This window comes from Brassica napus, chromosome C5 (assembly GCF_020379485.1).
Source record: "Brassica napus cultivar Da-Ae chromosome C5, Da-Ae, whole genome shotgun sequence".
Taxonomy (NCBI): domain Eukaryota; kingdom Viridiplantae; phylum Streptophyta; class Magnoliopsida; order Brassicales; family Brassicaceae; genus Brassica; species Brassica napus.
The window spans coordinates 35,995,054-36,014,653 of NC_063448.1; the positions used below are offsets into that span (position 1 = coordinate 35,995,054).

General features: G+C 41.1%; 1 protein-coding gene and 1 long non-coding RNA gene across 2 annotated transcripts; one reads left to right on the forward strand and one right to left on the reverse strand.

Annotated features, from left to right (window-relative positions):
• Nucleotides 1-2,919: 2,919 nt before the first annotated feature.
• On the forward strand, nucleotides 2,920-15,176 carry LOC111206792. The gene is made up of 4 exons (XR_002659086.2): nucleotides 2,920-6,236; nucleotides 6,535-7,336; nucleotides 7,809-7,941; nucleotides 8,907-15,176. It is a non-coding gene; the product is annotated as an uncharacterized LOC111206792 (long non-coding RNA).
• A 2,218-nt stretch (nucleotides 15,177-17,394) lies between these two features.
• On the reverse strand, nucleotides 17,395-19,391 carry LOC125587227. Its single transcript, XM_048757435.1, has 3 exons — nucleotides 18,875-19,391; nucleotides 18,641-18,791; nucleotides 17,395-18,550 (listed from the first exon to the last, which is right to left on the reverse strand). Exons 1-3 carry the CDS (start codon nucleotides 19,389-19,391, stop codon nucleotides 17,395-17,397), a joined length of 1,824 nt encoding a protein of 607 aa, XP_048613392.1.
• Nucleotides 19,392-19,600: the final 209 nt, after the last annotated feature.

Here is a 19,600-nt window from a genome sequence, read left to right on the forward strand (position 1 = left end):
ACAGCTTCTCCTGTCTGAACAACCTGCATCTCCAGGTTCTTCACATGAGTGCTCAAAGTTTCAAACTTTGTGTTCAGGTTGGTGTAGACAGAATCAATCTTTCCATTGAAGTCCACCGTCATGCGCTGATGTCCCTCTAGAACTCTTTCAAGCATCTCCTCAATCTTGCTCTCTTGAGTTGGCGGTGGTGGCTTCTGGTAGTTGGAGCTTCCATAACCCCTATTGTTGCTGTAGTTGTTGCTGTAGGGTTTCTGGTGCTGCGAACTCTGGTTGAAGTTACCCCTATTTCGATATGAGTTTCGGTTTCCTCCCTGGTTCCCCGAACCTTGGAATCCAGTTCCACTGATGAAGTTCACATCTGCTTCCTCTGCTCTACCCTCTGTGTCTACAGCCTATGCATCTTCAACCAAGCAGACCTGCTTCCTGAGAAGCTTGTGAACACTGTCCAGCTTTGCATTCACCTCATCCATCTGATCTTTCCCAAGGATGGTGGCAGATTTCTTCCTCTCAAAGTCAGTGTTTTTGGTGCTGCTGCTAGATGCTAGGTTTAAATAACCTTCACTGCCTCCTCTGGATTCCTGGTGTTGAAAATGCCATTGCTGGAAGCATCAAGGGCCATCTGGTACTGCACCACGATGCCTCTATAGAAAGTTCTGAGCAGATGTACTTCGTTGAATCCATGGTGTGGACAGTCTCTCTAATAAGACTTAAATCTGATCGAAGAGCTTTTGAATGACTCTGCAGGCTCCTGAGCGAATGTAGCAATCTTGCTCCTCAAGTCTTCAGTACGCGCTTCATCGAAGAAGTTGCATAAGAATGCATTCTTGATGGCGCCACAGGATGTCAGAGATCCTGGTGGTAACTGCTTAAGCCAATGCGAAGCATCTCCAGCAAGTGAGTACTTGAAGAGCTTGCATAGGAGGTAGTCTTCAGAGACCCCCTCGACTTTAATAGCAGATATAAGATCCTCGAACCTCTCCAGATGGTCCATAGGATGTTCGTGAGATAACCCATAGTAGGGTGTCTGTCCCACGAGTGTGTAGTACTGTGGCTTCAACTCGAAATCCCTCTGAATAGTGGGAGGACGAATGGCTGATCGGTTGGTGTAGAACTGATCTGGACGGTTGTAGTCAGCCAACGTTCTGGTTCGAGCAGCCTCATCTACAGGTAGAGTAGCTCCTGTAGCATCAGTATCGGACGCAAGGATTGCAGCCCCCTGAGCATTTATCCTCTGACCTGCTGCATTACGCAGACAACCCTCCTGGTCATGCAGGTTTCCTCTGTCATCTCGTACAAGTATCAAAGTAGCAACCATGTCTCGCGGTTCAGTATCGATCGATGTTCGGACTGAAGTATCGATCGATGCCGGATGGAAGATGTCATTCGACGGAAGATGAGTGTCTTCGGTCGATAGTGGTGAGCGAGTATCGGTCGACGGGACTAGTGTTTGGGTCGACGGTGGTTGACAGAAATCGATCGATGAACACGTGGTGTTATCGATCGATGAGGAGCGTGCTTCTTTGCGGATTGAACGCTCCAAGCTTGCAGGATCTGGTGAGAACAGTAGTTGAGTTTCCTTGTTGCTTCTAGACTTGCTGGGCATGTACCTGAAAATCCAAGAAAAACTTTTATGTCAGAAACTTAACAAAAATTAAATCAATAGGCGATCAAAGCTCCCAGGCTACGGCGCCAAATTTGATATCATTCAAATTACCCTAAGGAGTGATTTATACTCTCTCAAATAAGAGGTCGAATTGTAGTACTTAGGGATCGAATTCACAGGGAGTTAGGGAACCTAATGGATCTAATATGATTTGTTAAGTAGAAAGTTTTTAAGATTTAAAATGTAAATTTGCAGTTTTGGTTGAGCAAGTAATTGCTCGATTGATTGATTGAGGTTTTGGTGCTTAAAAGGAAATAGCCAGACTTATGGTTTCTATTCAGGAAACTTGGAATTATAATCCTACAGATGTCTAATGAGTTGCATGCATGATAATGTAAAGCTCAACTATCAATTCAACAAGTCCATCAGCTATCGCATGTTTGGACTTGTCTATTAACTAGATCTAATGACCCAAACAAATGTGTTCGATCAATAACAGTGTCGATCGATAATCCTATAGGGATATCGATCGATACACCTTTCGCTCCGTCGATCGTTTATCCAATATGAATATCGGTCGACACGCTTCTAATTAAGCTTTATGCGCGGGTTGAATAATGCTTACTAAGCTCACTAGATCAGCTCTCGCCTTACTCTTAGCAAGAAACTTAGCTCAGTTAGAATGTTTTCAGGATAGAATGAAGCTCTCGCTTTTATCTATCAATCCTAGGGAAAGTTCTAGGTAGCTAATCTAGAAACATACATTAATGAACAATCCTAATGACAATTACCACAACTCAACAATCTATAGTTGAGGCTAATCCCTCATAACCTATTTAAACCCTAAATCTAACAGTGAAACTACTCAGACATGGCCAAGCAATTCATGAAAGCAATTAGGTTAGAAAATTTCACAGAATAGTAAAATAGATATTAATTGAGTTCCAATCACAAATTATAACTTTGGATATTCTCTCCAATCTATCACAATCCTAAAACCTTTTGCTGAAAGTAGTAAAACTAAAAACACAGAGAAGCACACTTTGCCTCTAACATGGTGGCAAAGCTTATATAGTTATGTTAAAACTCGTCAGAGGTAATCTTGTAAATTGGTGAAGACTTGGACTTCAAGTCGGCTGTGACCAAACGGGCTTTCTGCGCGCTTCGCTGTCGATTGATGTTCACACCTGAACATCGATCGATATTCTTCCTCCAATATCGACTGATGGTCGAGCTCGATGGTCATCTCGGGTGTTTGCTCCTAATATCTCCAAAATGCTCCAAAATCATCACGTATCTCCAAATCACTCCTAGTCTTATAAATACAATAAATAAACTCTATTATATAATAATAGATAGTAAAAACACCTAAAAACCATTGATAAAAATGGGTCAAATCCATGGTCTATCAGATATTTTCTCCGGTTGGGAAGCATCTTTCAATTCGTATTATGCTCTCCCTAGCTAGTGGTGAATCTTGACTGAGATAACAAATGTATGTCAAGACAACATTTCTTCGTGGAGAATTAGAAGAGCGGACCTTAATGGAATAGCCAGAAGGTATTATAAGGAAAGGAAATGAGAATAAAGTTTTCCTGTTGGAGAAGTCGTTGTACGGGTGGAAGCAATCTCATAGGCAGTGGAATTTAAAGTTCGATGGTTTTAAGCAGAAACATGAATTTCAAGGAAGTAAGTTTGATTCATGTATCTATATGAAGGATGTAAACACAGAGAATGTGATGTATTTGTTGTTTTAGGTGGACAACATGATCATAGATTCTGAAAACAAGCGAGTGATTAAGGCGCTAAAGGACAGTCTCAGTGGTGAGTTCGAGATGAAAGATCTGGGAAAGGATTCTATGATATTGGGAATGGATATTATCCCTGGCAGAGAGAAATGAACATTGATACTCTCGCAGCAGAAGAATTTGGAAAGATTTTACGACATTTTGGAATGTTTGAGGCAATGTCCGTAATCACTCCTACGGCTTCACACTTCAAACTAAAGAGTCTACATCCTAAGGAAAGAGCAGAAGAGTTTGAGCATATGACGAATGTTTCCTACGCTAGTGTGGTTGGCAGCTTGATGTATGATATGGTTGGGTCACAATCAGACTTGGGATTCACAGTTGGATTGATCAGCGGGTTCATGTCACATCCGAGAAGAGAACATTGGGAAGCAGCAAAAGTGGGCTCTGAGTTATGTCAAAGGAGATTATGATCAATGTTTGACATTCAGAAAATGTTCAGAGTTAAGGATTGAAGGGTTTTAAAACTCAGACAATGCTACAGATCTAGATAAGAGAAGATCAGTTTTATGAATTGTTTTCAAGGTTGGAGGAAACAACGTGTTTTTGAAGTCGGGTTTGAAATCGGTTGTAGCTCTTTCCACAACAGAGGCAAAGTACATGGCCCTGACTCTGGCTGTGAAAGAAGCTATTTGGCTAAAGAGTCTGAACATAAATACGATTTGAGAAACACATCGTAAGGATCACTACAATTTTCAAATCGCAATCACATTATCCAAAAACACAGTTCATCATGAAAGAGCTAAACATATGGACACATGGTTTCATTTCATCAGAGACATCATAGCTAAAGGCAGGGTTACTCTATTTAAGATCCACACATCTAAAAATCATGTAGATTTCTTAACTAAACAGTATATGGTTCTAAGTTCTTGTTGTGCTATGATAGTCTCTACATCGCATGAAAAAGGATCGACTCCAGGTAACTTTGCGTATGTACCTCACAAAACCGAAGTGCAAGAGATGGAGTTAGTATTCAAGTCAGAGTCTACTAATTGATCGGAGGTACATATATCAATGCATGCGAAATAAAAAGGGAGGTGGAGTTAGCTGAGAGAATCAAATTGAGTTTAAGTTGAAAAGGGCAGGTCAAACGATCAAGGGTGAGATCGGCTTTCAATTCTACAAACTCAGGAACATGAAAGGAGAAATATGGGTTAATAGTCAAGATCAAAAAGTCAAAAAGAGGAAAGGAAGACATACATGCAGCATAAATGGTCAGATCTGAGAAGGCGGTTACTTGAAAGTCATATACAGAGTTGTCTTGAACAAGCGGAACTTGCATCGAGTAGTTCCGAGAAAGTAAACATGCAAATCAAAACAGAAGAAGTAAGTTTCGTTCTCGTATAAAAGAACTTAGAATCGATTTAAAACTCATGAGATAAATAAGAAGAAAGGATTTCTACGTGAGGGAAAGACGCAGTCGCTTTAAATTGGAGGAGATGGATCAAGTTTTCTGTTTGACAGTGATTTTAGTTGGACATTTATAGAGAGAAGGGAGAACGAAGAGGTAGTAGAGAGAAAAACGACCAAAGTGTTTTGAGGGCTGGACTTTACTTTAGTCTACTCCAACTGACTTTGGTACTGGGCTAAGCTGATATAAACAGGAGAAGAAGGAAATCGGACTTCGTCTTGTTTAAGGCCAATCCAGCTCAACCTGAGCTATAAAATCAGCACAAGTGTCTTCGTCAACAAAAAAACGGTCACCTGTAACAGAAGGTGGTTAGTAACAGAACAGAGAGAAAAAGTAGAGGGAGAGTTCTACCTCGGAGAAGAGATTGACGGAGACATTGGCGAAGGTTCTCCTACGTCTTCTCCACAGAGGATACATTTTCCGGTGATGCATTTTCGAATGTAACATCAACACTTCAACTCCAGTGTGCTTGTGACGGTGTTTATAGAAAGTTACTGAAACTCTTTATTTATTCTAGTTCATTGTTTGAGAGTTTTGATATCTCCCCGGACAGCAGGAAACAAAATCCGGATTACTAATCTCAGTGTTCTTTCTTTTCTGTTCGTCATCCAGATTAAATAAAAAAACAAATCGATATTAGTATCAACAAGAATGTAAACTTAACCTAAGATCAAGGACAAACAATCAACAGTCTCACTTATTTTCTTCTTCTAATTGTGAATGAGAAGATATAGTATCTCACTCCTAACCTAATATTAATATCATTGGTAACTGATCCGAACCCAAACTTCTATTTGTGTTCTCTACAACACCAAACTCACTAATACAAATGCAAACTTCTGAATTCAACACACCATTGATTTTGCCACTAGGAAGAATACCAACATCATTCAAACCTTTAAAATTGTATGGTCCGTTATCTAAACCATGAGAAGGTAGTACTCTGTATTTTCTCTGTGTGGACGGTGGTACTCTGTATTGAGGTAAATAACAAACCCTAAAAACAATGAATTTTTTTAAGAGAAATTACCTATAATAACACACATTTTTTGAAAAAAATGACTAGACTAACACACAAAAAAAAGAAAAAAATGATACTAAAGGTCAGAAATACCAAATACACGTGTCTTAAAAGAATAGTAAATAAAACCTTTAAACAAAACATCAGTCCACAGAAAAAAATCAGACCACGATTTTCCCCCTTTCTCTCAATACATGAACCCTAAATTCCAAACTGGGGATTCTTCACCTCTCGATGCTCATTTGTTTTTCATATGATTTCTATTTCTGTCTGACTCTTTCGTGCCGTTCTCTATCACTAAAACCTTCGGAATCACAAAGGGAAAGTGAAATCGAGGTCAAATCCGACGAACCCTAAATCACGTTTCCAGAGTCGCGAGTTCCGTCGAATGTAAGTTGATTTCAATTCTTGTTTCCATTGATTACCTTGCTACAGAGTTGGTAGATGTGTTGTTAATTGATAGTAATAGTGTAATGACCCTCACGACCAGATAATTTTCGGTCAAGAAAATTCCATAAAATCAGTTCAAAGATTGGTCGATCATAATTAAAAATAAAAATGGACTCGGTGAATTAATGTCTCGACGGAACTGTTTGTGGTCGAAAGACCATCCTTTGATAGTTATGTTAGAGTGTTAATTATTTATGGTCGATTTTTATTCAAGCTGGACATATTTATCCAAAATCAGGACGGGGAACTTAAGGGCGGAAAACTTTTGGCCGAGAACTGGTCGGAAATATTTTCAGCTGCTTGCGAGTCACATGTGTATGTTTTGCGCCGCCTGCCTGCTTGCTTCATTTAAATTGTCATGTGACTGTCACAAGCTACCTGCCTCCTTGTTCATTAAATAAGTCACATGCTGGTCACAAGCTACTTGCTTCAGCTGCTTGCAGCTTCCTTCATGGGAAGGAAAAGTTCAGCTGCTTATGCTGCTTGGTGTGCTGAAGCATGTCTCCAGATGTCTAGCCTCAGATTTGCCTTATGTCTCCAGCTGTCTAGCCTCATCTGAAATAACTCCTTATGCTTTAAAATACCTTTTTCTCTCCTCTGGACGTTCATAACCTGCAGCATAACAAGAGAAATTTCAGAGAGAAAGAAAGAAAGAAGAGAGAAAATTATGTGAGAAAGAATTCTTGAAAAAATTCAGAGAAAATCAGAGGCGTGAAGTGAGCATGGATGACCCTTTCTAACCCTCTTGTACCTTGAATAATTGGATGAAGTGTGTGGTTGATTTTTAGTTTGTCCAGGAGATTCATGAGATCAATCCACAACTTATGAGTCTTGAGTTTGAACCTGTAAAACTACAATTAGTTTGTTTGGATAAGTTTGATCAGATCAGTTTCAAGGAAGCTTCATGTCTGATTAAAACCTAAGCCATGTTCTGTTTCTGATCTTAAACCTACCATTGAACCTTTATTCTGATCAGGTCAGCGTGAGTAAATATTGAAGGAGAGGATCAGCTGTGTTCACCAATCAGTTTAGTATAGCCGGTAAGCAATAGCTTCTTGCTGTTATATCAGTTCTCAACAGAGCCGGTTATTGCTTGATGAATAACCTATCAGGATCATTTTGATTAAGGCTTGTGTGGATTGATATTAGTCCAGTTCATGGTCGGCTAGCACCTAAATCATTTAGCTGAAACAATTTGTCTCTGAACTGATGAACGGATCAGATTATTGTTCTGAAACTTCTTAGCTACTGATATAGTTTGAACCAAAAATAGCCTGAACTGAACCTGTTCTGTACTTCCCTTAGTAGCTGAATCATGAACTGCATGGTTGAATCAGTTTTATACAACCGGTCAATTGAAGTGTTTAGTCTTGCCCGGATCAGGTTGTAAGCTTTGCTCAGATCAGTGTCTTTGCTTAGTGGTCATGATCAGTTCTGTTCAACTATTCAAGTTAACCTCACCTTAGATTAAACTGATTAAGCCTTGTGTTTCAACCGTTTTTTTTAACTCAGATGGTCAAGGAGAGTGGTTGGATCAGCTGGACATGTCCTTGTGATCGTTTCAAATCTGAAGTGTACCGGAAGTGGAATGTGATTAGCTTGAGCTCGTGTCTAGTCTTCTTTCGCCAATTTCATGGATTCAAAGGTGAGTCTAGATAGATGGTTGATGAGTAGTGAATGAATAATTATTGATTGAACGTACTGAATGTATATGATTGATAGGGTTTGCCTCTTGATCAATATTGAATTGTTGAGGTGTTTACTTAGTGTAAACACTTAATAAATATTTATGAATGTTCGTAGAGGTGTATTCTGAACCTTAGTACTTGTTCTCAAGTACTAATATATATGTATATTATTAAATATATGAGTATAAATCATGTGAAGTTTTATTGTATACTCACTCTCCCGAAGTTCCCGCATTACCATTTAGTTCATGAGATACAGAACAAGGTCACGAAGACACGATGATGGTCGCACCCTGGAGGCCGTGTAACTGCATGCAGTGTTAAATGTTTGATCTTGGAATATCTAATGGAGATGATGGTTATATTTATTTCTCCGCTAGGCTCGGTTAGCCTTGGTGTTTTTCTGGGTTTAGTCTATATATATATATATATATATATATTATAAATATGAGTGAATGGCGGGTGTCGTGGAGGTGATGTTTAAGATAAGATTCATATCGATGGAATGATAGGCCATATATATGTATTTTTTGGTTGAAGTATTTGAAAGTTAAGTATAATGATAGGCCTTGTATATGTATTGAAATTTGAAGTATAATGATCGGCCTTATATATGTATTTGAAAGTTGAAGTATAATGATAGGCCTTATATATGTACTTTTTGGTTGAAGTATCTAATGCAGACTAATATTTCAAAGTTGAAGTATTTTTTAGTTCAAACATGAGTTCAAGGTTTTTTTGGCTTTAAGTTGAAAGTTCAAGGTTTTTATGGCTGTTTTCTCTATACATTTTTATTAGTTATGAAATATAGTTGCTCTGCATACAAATGAAGTTGATTGCTCGAGATATTATTAATATACGTTGGGGTGAAGGACTAGGCTCACTGAGTAAACTAGTTACTAATGACTCATTTGTGTTGTAGGTAAACAATAGGAGGGAGACTTTACAATAGGACGGGAAGGAACATCATTAGCCAGCGGTAGTTTTATTATCCTTGCAAAGACGTTTTGATATTTCTTATGTATAAGATTTATTGACCAAAAACCTCGAGGTTAATTTATAACAAATTTTATAAGATGCATTTGAATGATATATAAAGAATGTTTTTTTAAAAGTACGGGTTCCATATGATATTAGTCCTTGTCCGGATGAACTAACTATCAGGTATTGCTTTGTCGGGTTGAAAAGCCGAGTGATATCCGATAGGAGGGTTGGTGTTCTTTGGTTGTTGGTCTAAGGTGATTGGAAGTATTCTAAGAACCTCGGATCGACCATCGAGGAACATCGACCGTGTCATTACTGGTCATCTACAATCAGGGGTGTCACAAATATTGTATCAGAGCATGGTTATACGATGCTAGAGTGGGACTTGTTTCCAATGTTTTTCGAGTCAATATGAGTCGTAAGGATAACTAGGATATGCTGGCTGGTTCCTTCATTTTAGGATAGACAGTCATGGGTAGTTACCTAACTGTGATCTTTAATAGCAGAGCCACCGAGACAAGCTTAACAAGGTGGACCGTACTTTCCGATTTTGATCCCATCATGTTTGAGTTTGCTACCGTCAAGCTCTGATCTGTTATCTTTATGCTCCGACTCGTTACTATCATGCTAGGAATCGGTAACGTCATGATTTTCTGCCGCGCTTTTGAGTTCTAGTGGGGGATACCAATTCTTTAGAGATAAATATGGGATATTTTTGATACATCGAATACATCTCCGGACTCGTGTGTTATCAATGTTAAAGTGGGCGTTGTTTGAGTTCTGATTTAGAGCGATTCGACTGCACATGATCACTTAGATGCACTTATTCTTCCGGCTTCTCATATCTGTCCAGCTTATGTTGAAACGTACAAGCACCAGAGCCGTACAAGCCTGAATTGTTTTGCACTTATTTCAAGCTTAGCATTGGAGGAAGAGATGGTTTGACTGTATTAAAAGATGATAGAACCACCAGAAGCATTCTGTTTACAACGAGATATCATGAAGCTTATGATGCAACGAAGACGAATTTGGTACCAGAAGATACTGAAGAAAGACTAAACCATTCGAGGTATACTTTGGCTTAAGGAAGATTTGGGATGCAACACTCAGAAAAGAATATTGACGTGGCCGTTGTTCAGAGAACTACAAGAAGGATTTGGCAGCAAGCTATTTGGAGATGAATGCGATGAGTTGTTGGTCGAGAGTCAAGCATTACTTCAGAGAGGTGAAATCTAGTTGGACAGATTTCGAGAGTTCAAGAAGTAGTATTGTCTACACAAGTTATGGGACCGATTGAAGATTCAGTTTATGAAGTTGGTACAGTGAGATATTTCTGCCAGGAGGTTCACGTCGAATTAATCATATACAAAAATTTCAGAAGTGAGATATGTGGTCGAGTGAATTTGCTTCATCGATTATGGTTAGAGAATGAGCCAAAGATCTTACAGAAAATCTTTGGGAACTTAGCCAATTAATTTAGAGTAGATAAAATACAATGGAGCTTCCAAGCTTCGAGGAGATGTTAGAGTATGACATGAATATTAAAGAAGTTATTGCTGAAGAAGTTTATCAAATCCTACAGACCGTTTAATTTTCAACCAGTGAAGATCGAAGGTCAGTTCAAGCAGTGGATTAAGTCGCTGGGATGATTTTGGGTGTACGTTTCATCAGATCAAGATCGAGGAGCCTGAGTTGTTATGGTTGTGACTTGCCAGGACAGAATAGTCGGTATCGTCCAAGTGCGAGAAATTCTTGATTGTTTTCATCATTGCGCTTTGGTGATTCTCTTGTGAAGAGTAAGGATGATTATTTTACCCTTGCCCATGAAGTTACTTGATTCTTTTACCTATACCTAGGGTACTAGTTGATGGGCTTATTCGTGTCGCCTTACCATTAGTCATGATCCAAGTGTTAGGCTATTTGGATAGAACATACACTTTATAGTTGCATGGACCGTCAAAACCTCTAATTGGTCCAATCACATGTTTGCTTCTTATCCCGTTGTGTGTTGTATGCATTTAATAAAAAAATATTATGAATGATTGAATAAATAAGTAAATATGTGATCAAGGTATCGTAAGAGACCTTGTCAATGGACGAAATTTTTCCACCCATATTGTGGTTGATTCAGGAACAACACATAGATGTAGTTCCCGAGCAGTGTCATAGTTTTAAGGAGGATTCACTTTGGTGAATTCAAGTATCCATTTTTATTTTTGGAAGTACTGGCTGCCATTGAAAGTTATGCTATGCCTTCCACATTCCAAAGTACTTCTGTTAGAGCGGTATGTTTCTAGAATGAGATTGGCTACCTAGTTACCGAGCTCAATTAGGATGTTGAGGAAAGAAGTCTTTTGAACAAGACCAGTTATCGTTGGCCTACAATGGTATTCTACCAAGTGTTTGAGCCTCGCTCATATCAGTCTGAGTGTTTGACAACCTTTTAGAAAAAGGTAAAGTGGTGTATTCTACTATTCTGATCATTGGGAGAGTAGAAGATTAAAAGGAGCATAGTATAGAGGACAGTTTGATAATCAGAGATTCGAAGATATGTTAAGGCGCTGGAATGGTTGTTTCCATCTAGAAATTACCCGTTCAATATTCTTGTTGAACATGGATTTATTGTAATAGCCTAGGCATCTCACCAAATGGTTCGAGCCGAGTTCTAGTAGGACTTAGAAGATTTGTTTGAAGAAAGGTTTCGTTCGACCTAGATCCTTTATGTGGGGAGTTCCCATTTCAGAGCTAAAGAAGAAGAACAAGGGTTTGTGGATATGTTCGACTATCGGTAAATCAATGACGTGAGCATCAGGGTCAAGTATCGATTTTCTAGAATTGATGAGTGGTTAAGACCGCTTGCAGGGTGAAATTTTTTTTCAAGGACGTTGTGGGAACCAAATTTTGCACCGTCAATTTCAGTTAAATTAGGAAAGTTAGGAAACCCTTAATTTTCCAGAGGTCCTGGATTTCTGCTAAGCCAAACGTCAACAAATCAGATAACGTAAACAAGCGTAAATTATAACTTGAATCAAGTGAAAAGAGAGCAAATAAGATCTTATTACGAATTTACGTATAAGCGTTTACAACAGGTAAAGCCTTGGCCGCAAGAGCTATTGGCGAGTTCCTAGTTCTAACCACCTAAGACTTGAAAACCTAGTTGATTCGCAGCTCGAAAACAAAAATTGAAAATTGCCTAATATTGATCTAAGTGCTAAGTTTGCTATGTGTGTGTGTAAAAGTTCTATCTTGCGACTCTCGCCTTCGCGTCCCTTATATACTTTTTCTAGGTCGGTTTGGGCTTTCCTTTTCAGCCCTTGGGTCGAGTTTATATTCTCGCAGAAATATTCCATTTTCCCAATCTTCATGATTATCCCTTGAAACTTGAATTTTATCTCTGAACTTGACATTTTTCTTCCAACTTGATAGATATCTTTTCTCGCGAATATTCGATAAACTGTCATAGTGACGTTGGGCTGATTCTCGTAAAGAATCGTAAGTGGGCCTTTGCCACGTTTTAGACCCCTTGGGTCGTTTTTCGGCTAAAATGTTTTTACGATTTCTTTTGGGGGATTTGCTGTTAGTACGACGTCGGTTTTACAAAATAGCTGAAATAAATCGTATAGCGGAGATAACCATGGTGTTAAGTTAACTGTTATCGTTTAATACGACCGATCCAAACTCATTCGAGAAAATAAGTCTTCATCGTTTTTATCGTAAAGTTTCAACGGTAACTCCGATCGAGACGAAACAAGAAACAGTTTGACCGAGACCCGAAAGAGGGATTTCCGGAGAAGAGAATGCATGGTGTGGGACTGATCCAACTCACCTAATGGTGAATCGGACAAGGCTGATCCAACTCTCCATTGGGTGAGTTGGACTTGGTTCATCCAACTCGCCATTGGGCGAGTTTGACTTGGCTTATCCAACTTGCCCGATGGCGGGTCGGACGATGTTGGTTTGATTGTTCCGATGCTTTGGAATCGTCTGTTCGAGAGATTGAATGATCCCTTCCGAGGACCTTGTCGCACAATACTCTTAAAAATACGAAGTTTTAGTTTTCCTTATTTTTATTTTCTTTACATAAAGGTTTCTCGAGAACTTTCCGACATTGATTTCGTCGTTACCGATTTTGACCCCAATAGTGTAGCCCCCAGCTCGGGATCAATGGAAGAAAGTCAGAGGGCAAATAGTATTTTTTTCTTTTCAATAAGTATGTGGAGTAAGTTTTAAAATCTTTACTTGCTCACTTCCACAAGAATTTCTTAAGGTAGAAAAATCGTTCTCTCCCTTTGTCTGCTTTATTGTTCTTGATAATGTCTTCATACCAGAGAGCTTCAGACAATGTTTTTCCTTCTCGCTTTGATCCTGAGAGCCTTTGTTCCCAAGATGGCCAAACTGTCGTAAAGGCTGAATTCATGGCACATCCCGTCAATCCTAAGGAAGCCGATGCATATTGGCTGGCTACGTGCGACCTAAAGGCTCCTCCGCATGAGTCGGGGTTCCTCCTAAGTCTAGTAACCAAAGAATTGCTGGCTGTCCGAACCACAATTTTTCTTCGTACCTCGATGTCATCAGACGTTTCTGCCGCGTTCCGGACTCGATGGAGTTTCGACTTCCACAGGCCGGGGAACGTTCTGATGCTCCTCTGGATGGCTACTTCACATTCTACGACGCTTATCTGTTGCGTTGTCATTTGTAGTTCCCCATCCCTAAGATAATTTTTCAAATCTTGGATCGGTTTGGATTGTCGATAAGTTAGATTTCTCTTACTGGCTTGCAACATCCATGACTCTAGACGCCGATTATCTTGAGACTTTGTTGATGCCAGTGGCAGTTTAAGGGTCGCGAATGTGTCGTTTGAACCCGAGGCCGAATATAGCGATAATCAAGGAATTCTCTTCGAATTCCACGGGTTTCGGAAAATCTATTTTTCGTACGCATAGACAGTGCATTCGTCGAGGAGGGCTGCATCCCCATTTTTAGGAGTCAATGGGGTCAAAAGGGTATCTTGATCGGATATCCGTTAGTTTTTTTTCGAGGATATCTAACCTTGTCCCCATTCTCTTTGTTTTGCATTGACTAATTCTCTTCCTTCGTGTCCCGAGGATATACGCATCGTTAGTAATCTTATCCGGGACGGACCTTACTTTTGGGGCCACTATTCCCTGAGACGAGTTCTTCTTGCAATGGCTTACCATTGTTCTCGACTTCAGCCCGATTTGCCAGTTGAAGAAGAATCGGAACCGAGTATGGAGGAGTTTGTTCCTTAAGAAATTCGGGGTGAAAGGGAGAGGTCAAGGTCTCCCAAGATTAAGCAGATCGCCGTTGATGGTGACGATGATGCAATTTACGGGTTGGAGTGTCCAACGGACGAATCATTCCGCAACTTCCTTAATAGCCAGGCTAGTGGAAGCGGCACTGATCAGGCTGACCCTCCAGGATTCGACACCTTTGAAAACTTTTTTGACTTCGGGAGGCCCTCGATTGTAAGGGAGCATGTCGAGTTGAAGGCGTCAAGGATGTGCAACAAAAATTTTCGTAGGGTCTTCACCTCATGACCGAGGCTCTTAAGGCGAGTCACACGGAAGCGCGCACAACCGTATTTAAGGCCGAGGTGGTAGAGAAGGAGATCGTCCATTTGAAAGATGAGGTCGAAGCGAACTCTCTTTGTGAGAAGGAGTTGGCTGTGAGGGAAACTCGTCGAGCGTACATGAAGGGGAAAAAAGATGTCGCTGATATCGTGAAGAAGCGCTTCACATGAGTTTACGAACGAGTTCGGGTAGTTGAAAAAGACGTACAACTCTATTGGTGATTACCGCGAGTGTCGTGGTGCCGTTGGCGGGTTGTACCTTCCACGAGCTCCTGAATATTCTTACGAAAAAGAGTTGGCTAAGCAGACCAGTCGTATGCATAACAATGCGGACATGGCTTCTGTGTCCCTCAGATGGAAGAGAGGAGTTGGGATCAGTGGGCTCCGATCTGATACGCCCAAATTAGGGAAGTATCACTCAGCCAGACTTGGATATGAACTCAGACGGTTTGAATGAGAACTGATGGATTGAATGGTGACACAATAGGGGAGGAAAGTCTCTTGATACTACCAGACTTCAGTTGTTGCTTGATATGACGCACAAGTCCAACAAAAGAAGGGTTCCTACATATTTATACTAGTGTGTAGTCAAAGAGAAATAAAGAAACACACGGAAAACATACATAGAAAATGACAACATTGACTAGAAAATATTAAATGAGTCAAAGTTGTTGAGTTTGAGGTGGACTGGTCAAAGAGACCATTCGTCTACTGTCCAGGTTCATTCTGGTCTTGCTGGTACATGGTGGTAAGGATCAGGACATGAGCAGGATGATCCACACGACCCCTCAGGTAATTAACACGAACTGAACAAAGAGAATGATCCGCTCGACCAAGTTGTGTACTGGTGTGAGACAAGTCGTTGGACAGCTTAAGTAATCTTCCCTTAGTGAAATATGAAAGAGAAAAGTCCATCATAGGGTCGGTCACTGAAGCAAGGACGTCAGTACAGCCTTCGGGACACGCGGTACTCACCAAAACGGCCAAAAGGGGGAAAACACGGTTGGGTCGAGCTGGTTGACAAGATCACCACCTTGGGCCGGGTCTATGATCCGAGTAAATCGGTGCTGGAGCCTGGGCGCATCACGATCCATGTGTCTCCTGACTCAGAGGAAATTGGATCGGAATCTCCGTCAAGGCGGGTGAGTTGAATCAGCCGACTACCCCGGTGAACGATTGCTCGTTCGGACAGTCGGTGTCTGGGAATTATGAGTTGGATCCATGAAGGGTATTGGTGGATGGAGTCGGTATTTGAAGGGGATGTGTTCCCTGTCTATGATATATTATCGATCCCATTTGTTTATGCCATGTATAGCCGTTTATGTTTATCTTTGGCCGAGTGTGTCCTTATTTTTTATGTTATCGAGACTGGCCGTGTGTGGCTTTGAATCCCTTCCGCTTGGCGGCTTTTTCATTAAATGAACTATGATATTATGTTTAAAGAGTTCGTGCATTTTCGTAGTTGTAGAGGGAAGAATATGAGTTGTCATCTCGTATCTAACTCTTTGACATATCGTCGTATTCGTTATTCGCTTTCGCCGAAGAGATTCGAAACATTTAATTTTGCGAAGATTCGTGAACGTTGGAATATACGAAGAGACAACTTTTGGGATCGCGTATCGTTAAATACCATGTCTTGGGATGTTAAAGACCAGTGTGCTGAATTTAGGGTAAGACCTAGGTTTACCGTCGGTTTTAGGGTTTGTGATGACTACTACGACTTACGTATCCCATATGCGATTTCAATCTGATTCGTTCCAATTTAAAGTCAGCGATAGGTTCTCGGCTTATTCGACTTGTCTAGTAGGAATCGAACATCTCTCCAAAGACAATTTCTAAGTCTCTGGAAGTACTGACCCAAAATTATGGATTTATTTTGTAGCGCATATTTATCTTTGTCGGATGTACGAGTGACCAATCATGCGAAAAGAAGGTTGGTTTGCATTTGTTTAAGACGGCTAAAGTATTCGTCGGGTCCAATCGACGAATTTGTTAGTTTATAGTCGCGAGCGGACTGTTTTAGTGATTTGTTTGATGTTTTGGAAATATACCCTCGGAAGTTTTTGCGACGTCTCGCTTTTCCAAAAATACGTGTGTTCCTTTGTGTAAAGAGATTTTTATATTTTTGGGGATACGGTCCAGATGACGATCTTGACCTTGCGGCCGAAACAATTTGTTAGGAGTCATTTTTCCTAATGTACCGCTTTTCTAGAAAAAAACGTTTGCGGGTTTTGGAAGTAATTTAGTATTGTGAATGTCTTTATGCGATCCCCGAGATACTTTGAAAGTACCTGGGATTTAATTGGAATAAGTTGATTTCGAAAATTCCTATCTTCGGGTTATACGATTATTTTTGCTTTGTACTTGGGCGTATTTGAGCGAATCATGGATTGCCGTCGTGCCCGGAAAGCTATTTGTGAGATGAGATGTGCGATAAAGCGAATTGCGAGATTTTTAAGAAATCAAACTGCATTTTTTTATTATCAAAAAGTTTTAAAAATATGGAGTACAAGGACAGATATTTAAAATGTGGGAGTATACGAGTATACATATAGGTACCCACTCCCCCCCCCCCCCTTTTAGAGAGGGGGATAGCTGAACTCGTCTTGCGGCGAGTTGCCTACGTACCCTTTTCGGGGATCAAGCCATCTCGTAGTTCAGTTTGTGTCGCAAAAGTTTTTTACTAGTTTGGCGAGGTTGTGTCGGATGTCTTAGTCGCGGTGACAGTTACTGGATCGACGAATTCTTCCGGCTCTGACTTTTCCGGGTTATCTGAAGCGATGGCACGGGAGTTTTCTCGTTTTATGCAGCCGTTGCTTGAATGGATGATTTCGGGTCATCTTTTTCCGAAGTGTTTCCAGATGTGATATGAGCAGTCGTGACTTGTCGTAGCTTGTGTTTTTCCAGGAAGAAAAGTCGCGATTGTTTTGGGCATCCCCAAATTGTCGCGATTCCGTTGGGAGTCGGGAATTTGATGCCTAGGTGTGGTAGTCGGGAATTTGATGCATAGGTGATACGTTAACAGAATTTCCTTCTTGGTGTTTATCCAAGGCGTTCCAATGATCACGTCGTAGACGGCCGGATAGTCGACGAACGCAAAGTCAATGATTTTTGTGACTTCTTTCGCCATCATCGAGAGTTTTATCGATCTGAGCGTCATCGACGTTATGCCTGAAAAACCGGTCAGCGGTTTCTGCGTAGGTACGACTTCGGACAGTTTGATGTTCATCTTATTGAGAGTGTCGCGGAAGATGATGTTGACCGTGCTTCCCGTATACACGAGGATCCTTGCGACCTTGAGATCTCTGATTATGAAATCGATAGAGTGGGTCGCAATGGGGCTGGTCGATTCCGCCGGTTTCTTCCTCCTCGAAGGTGATCGCATTATTTGGGACGTCGCAGGCTGGAGACCCGGTCGGCCGACTCGCGCTTGTTTCAGCTTTCTGCTGGTAAACCTTGATGGATAACACTGTGTCGTGGCATTACTGCACTCGCCGATGATCATGTTCAATATGCGACGATTATTGTCGTTCTGCCTTCTTCCGCGCTTTTCGCCAGACTGATTTCCTTGAAAAGGATTTTCTGGGGTTTTATCAGTTTTTGGCGGGCGATCGGAATCGTGGATGAGATCCTTGATACCGATGACTTTGGAGGTTTCTTCAGCGAGTAGTTTCGCGGCTAGCCTCGCGCCGAAGACTTTGCAGTTCACGGTCGAGTGTCCTCGTGTCTGGTGAAACTCACAGAAGACGGAGTCATCGTAACCCAAATTTCGAGTCCACGTATTTCCCGACGTCCTTCCTTGTTTGGAGTTTATGGCATAGTTATGTGCCCCCTGAAGTTTCCCCCCCTCGTGATGGACATACTTGTCGTTACGAGAGTTCTTCTTTTTAGACTTATGGTCTGATGCCGCATCTTTCGAGGATATTTTTGTCGACTTATGTTTTTGCGACAGAAATTTTATCTCTTCTTCGATGAAGATGTAATCTGTAGCCCTATGAAGGGCGTCTTGGATTGACTACTGCTTGCCGAGAGTTATCCACTTTCAGAATTTTGACTTTTACAAAAGCTTCTTTTTTAAGTACCAGAGCGTCTTTCTGAGTGCGTCTATTGCCACCTTGTCCCTTATCCCGCTAACTCTCGCCATGACGAGCTTGAATCTATTCAAGAAGTCACGGAGAGGTTCGTCTTCTTTCTGGGCTAGGCTACAAAGATCGATGTTGGAAGTTTTCCTATCTATGAACATATAGTATTGTTTGAGAAATTCCGAAGCGAGTTGGCAGAAACTTCCAATGGAATTTTGCCTAAGACGGGAGAACCATTCGAGCGCTGCTCCCATGAGATTTCGACGAAAAGGCGGCAATGGCCGGTGTCTCTTTCGTTTTCCTTTAGCTTTGCCCTTCCCATGGCAATCTGAAAGGTCTGCAGATGTGATTTAAGGTCAGTGGTGCCATCATAGGTAGGGATCTTAATTTTCCCAAGGTCTGAGACGAAGGTCTCGGTAATTCGAGCAGTGAAGGGAGTCTTTGGAGCCTCATCGAGGAGCCTATCGATCTTGGACGCGGCACTGGTATCGTGGTGAATTAGGGATTTCACCCCTTTCACATCAGCGGCCGTTTTCGTGATGTAATCACGGAGATCGCGGATTTTGTGGAGATCGTCGCCAGCAGTTTTTCGAGTTTGTGGGCGTTTGCTGCGACTGATTCGAGCATGTTCCTCGGCGAGCTTTACTTGTGTAACCCAGAAGACGTTTTCTTCTTCCTCCGTCAAGGGCTTTCGAACAAAGAATCTAGTTGTTTCGCGCGCTCCTAGTCCTTTTGGGGTGCACGTCTGCATCCTCATCCGATCGATCGGACTGATTGCTGGGATCCAAGTTGAATCGTTTCGATTTCATTTTCGTTGGCATCCTACTCAGGAGACGGAAGACTTTCTGAATCTTTTCGCACCGCGAAATGGGTTATTTCGTCGGAATTTGGTCCTGACGTGTTTCCCTGTGCGTTTCCTGGCTTGTCCAACTGAGTTGTGAAATCGAGTCTTTTTCTGCG

Excerpts from the sequence above, each read along its gene's own strand:
- LOC125587227 (XM_048757435.1), bottom strand. The coding sequence starts at position 19,391 with ATGCAGACGTGCACCCCAAAAGGACTAGGAGCGCGCGAAACAACTAGA. Across the intron at positions 18,792-18,874 it reads ATGGGAGCAGCGCTCGAATG|ATAGGAAAACTTCCAACATC; the intron begins GTTCTCCCGTCT and ends ATATGTTCATAG. Across the intron at positions 18,551-18,640 it reads GCACTCAGAAAGACGCTCTG|GGCTACAGATTACATCTTCA; the intron begins GTACTTAAAAAA and ends CGCCCTTCATAG.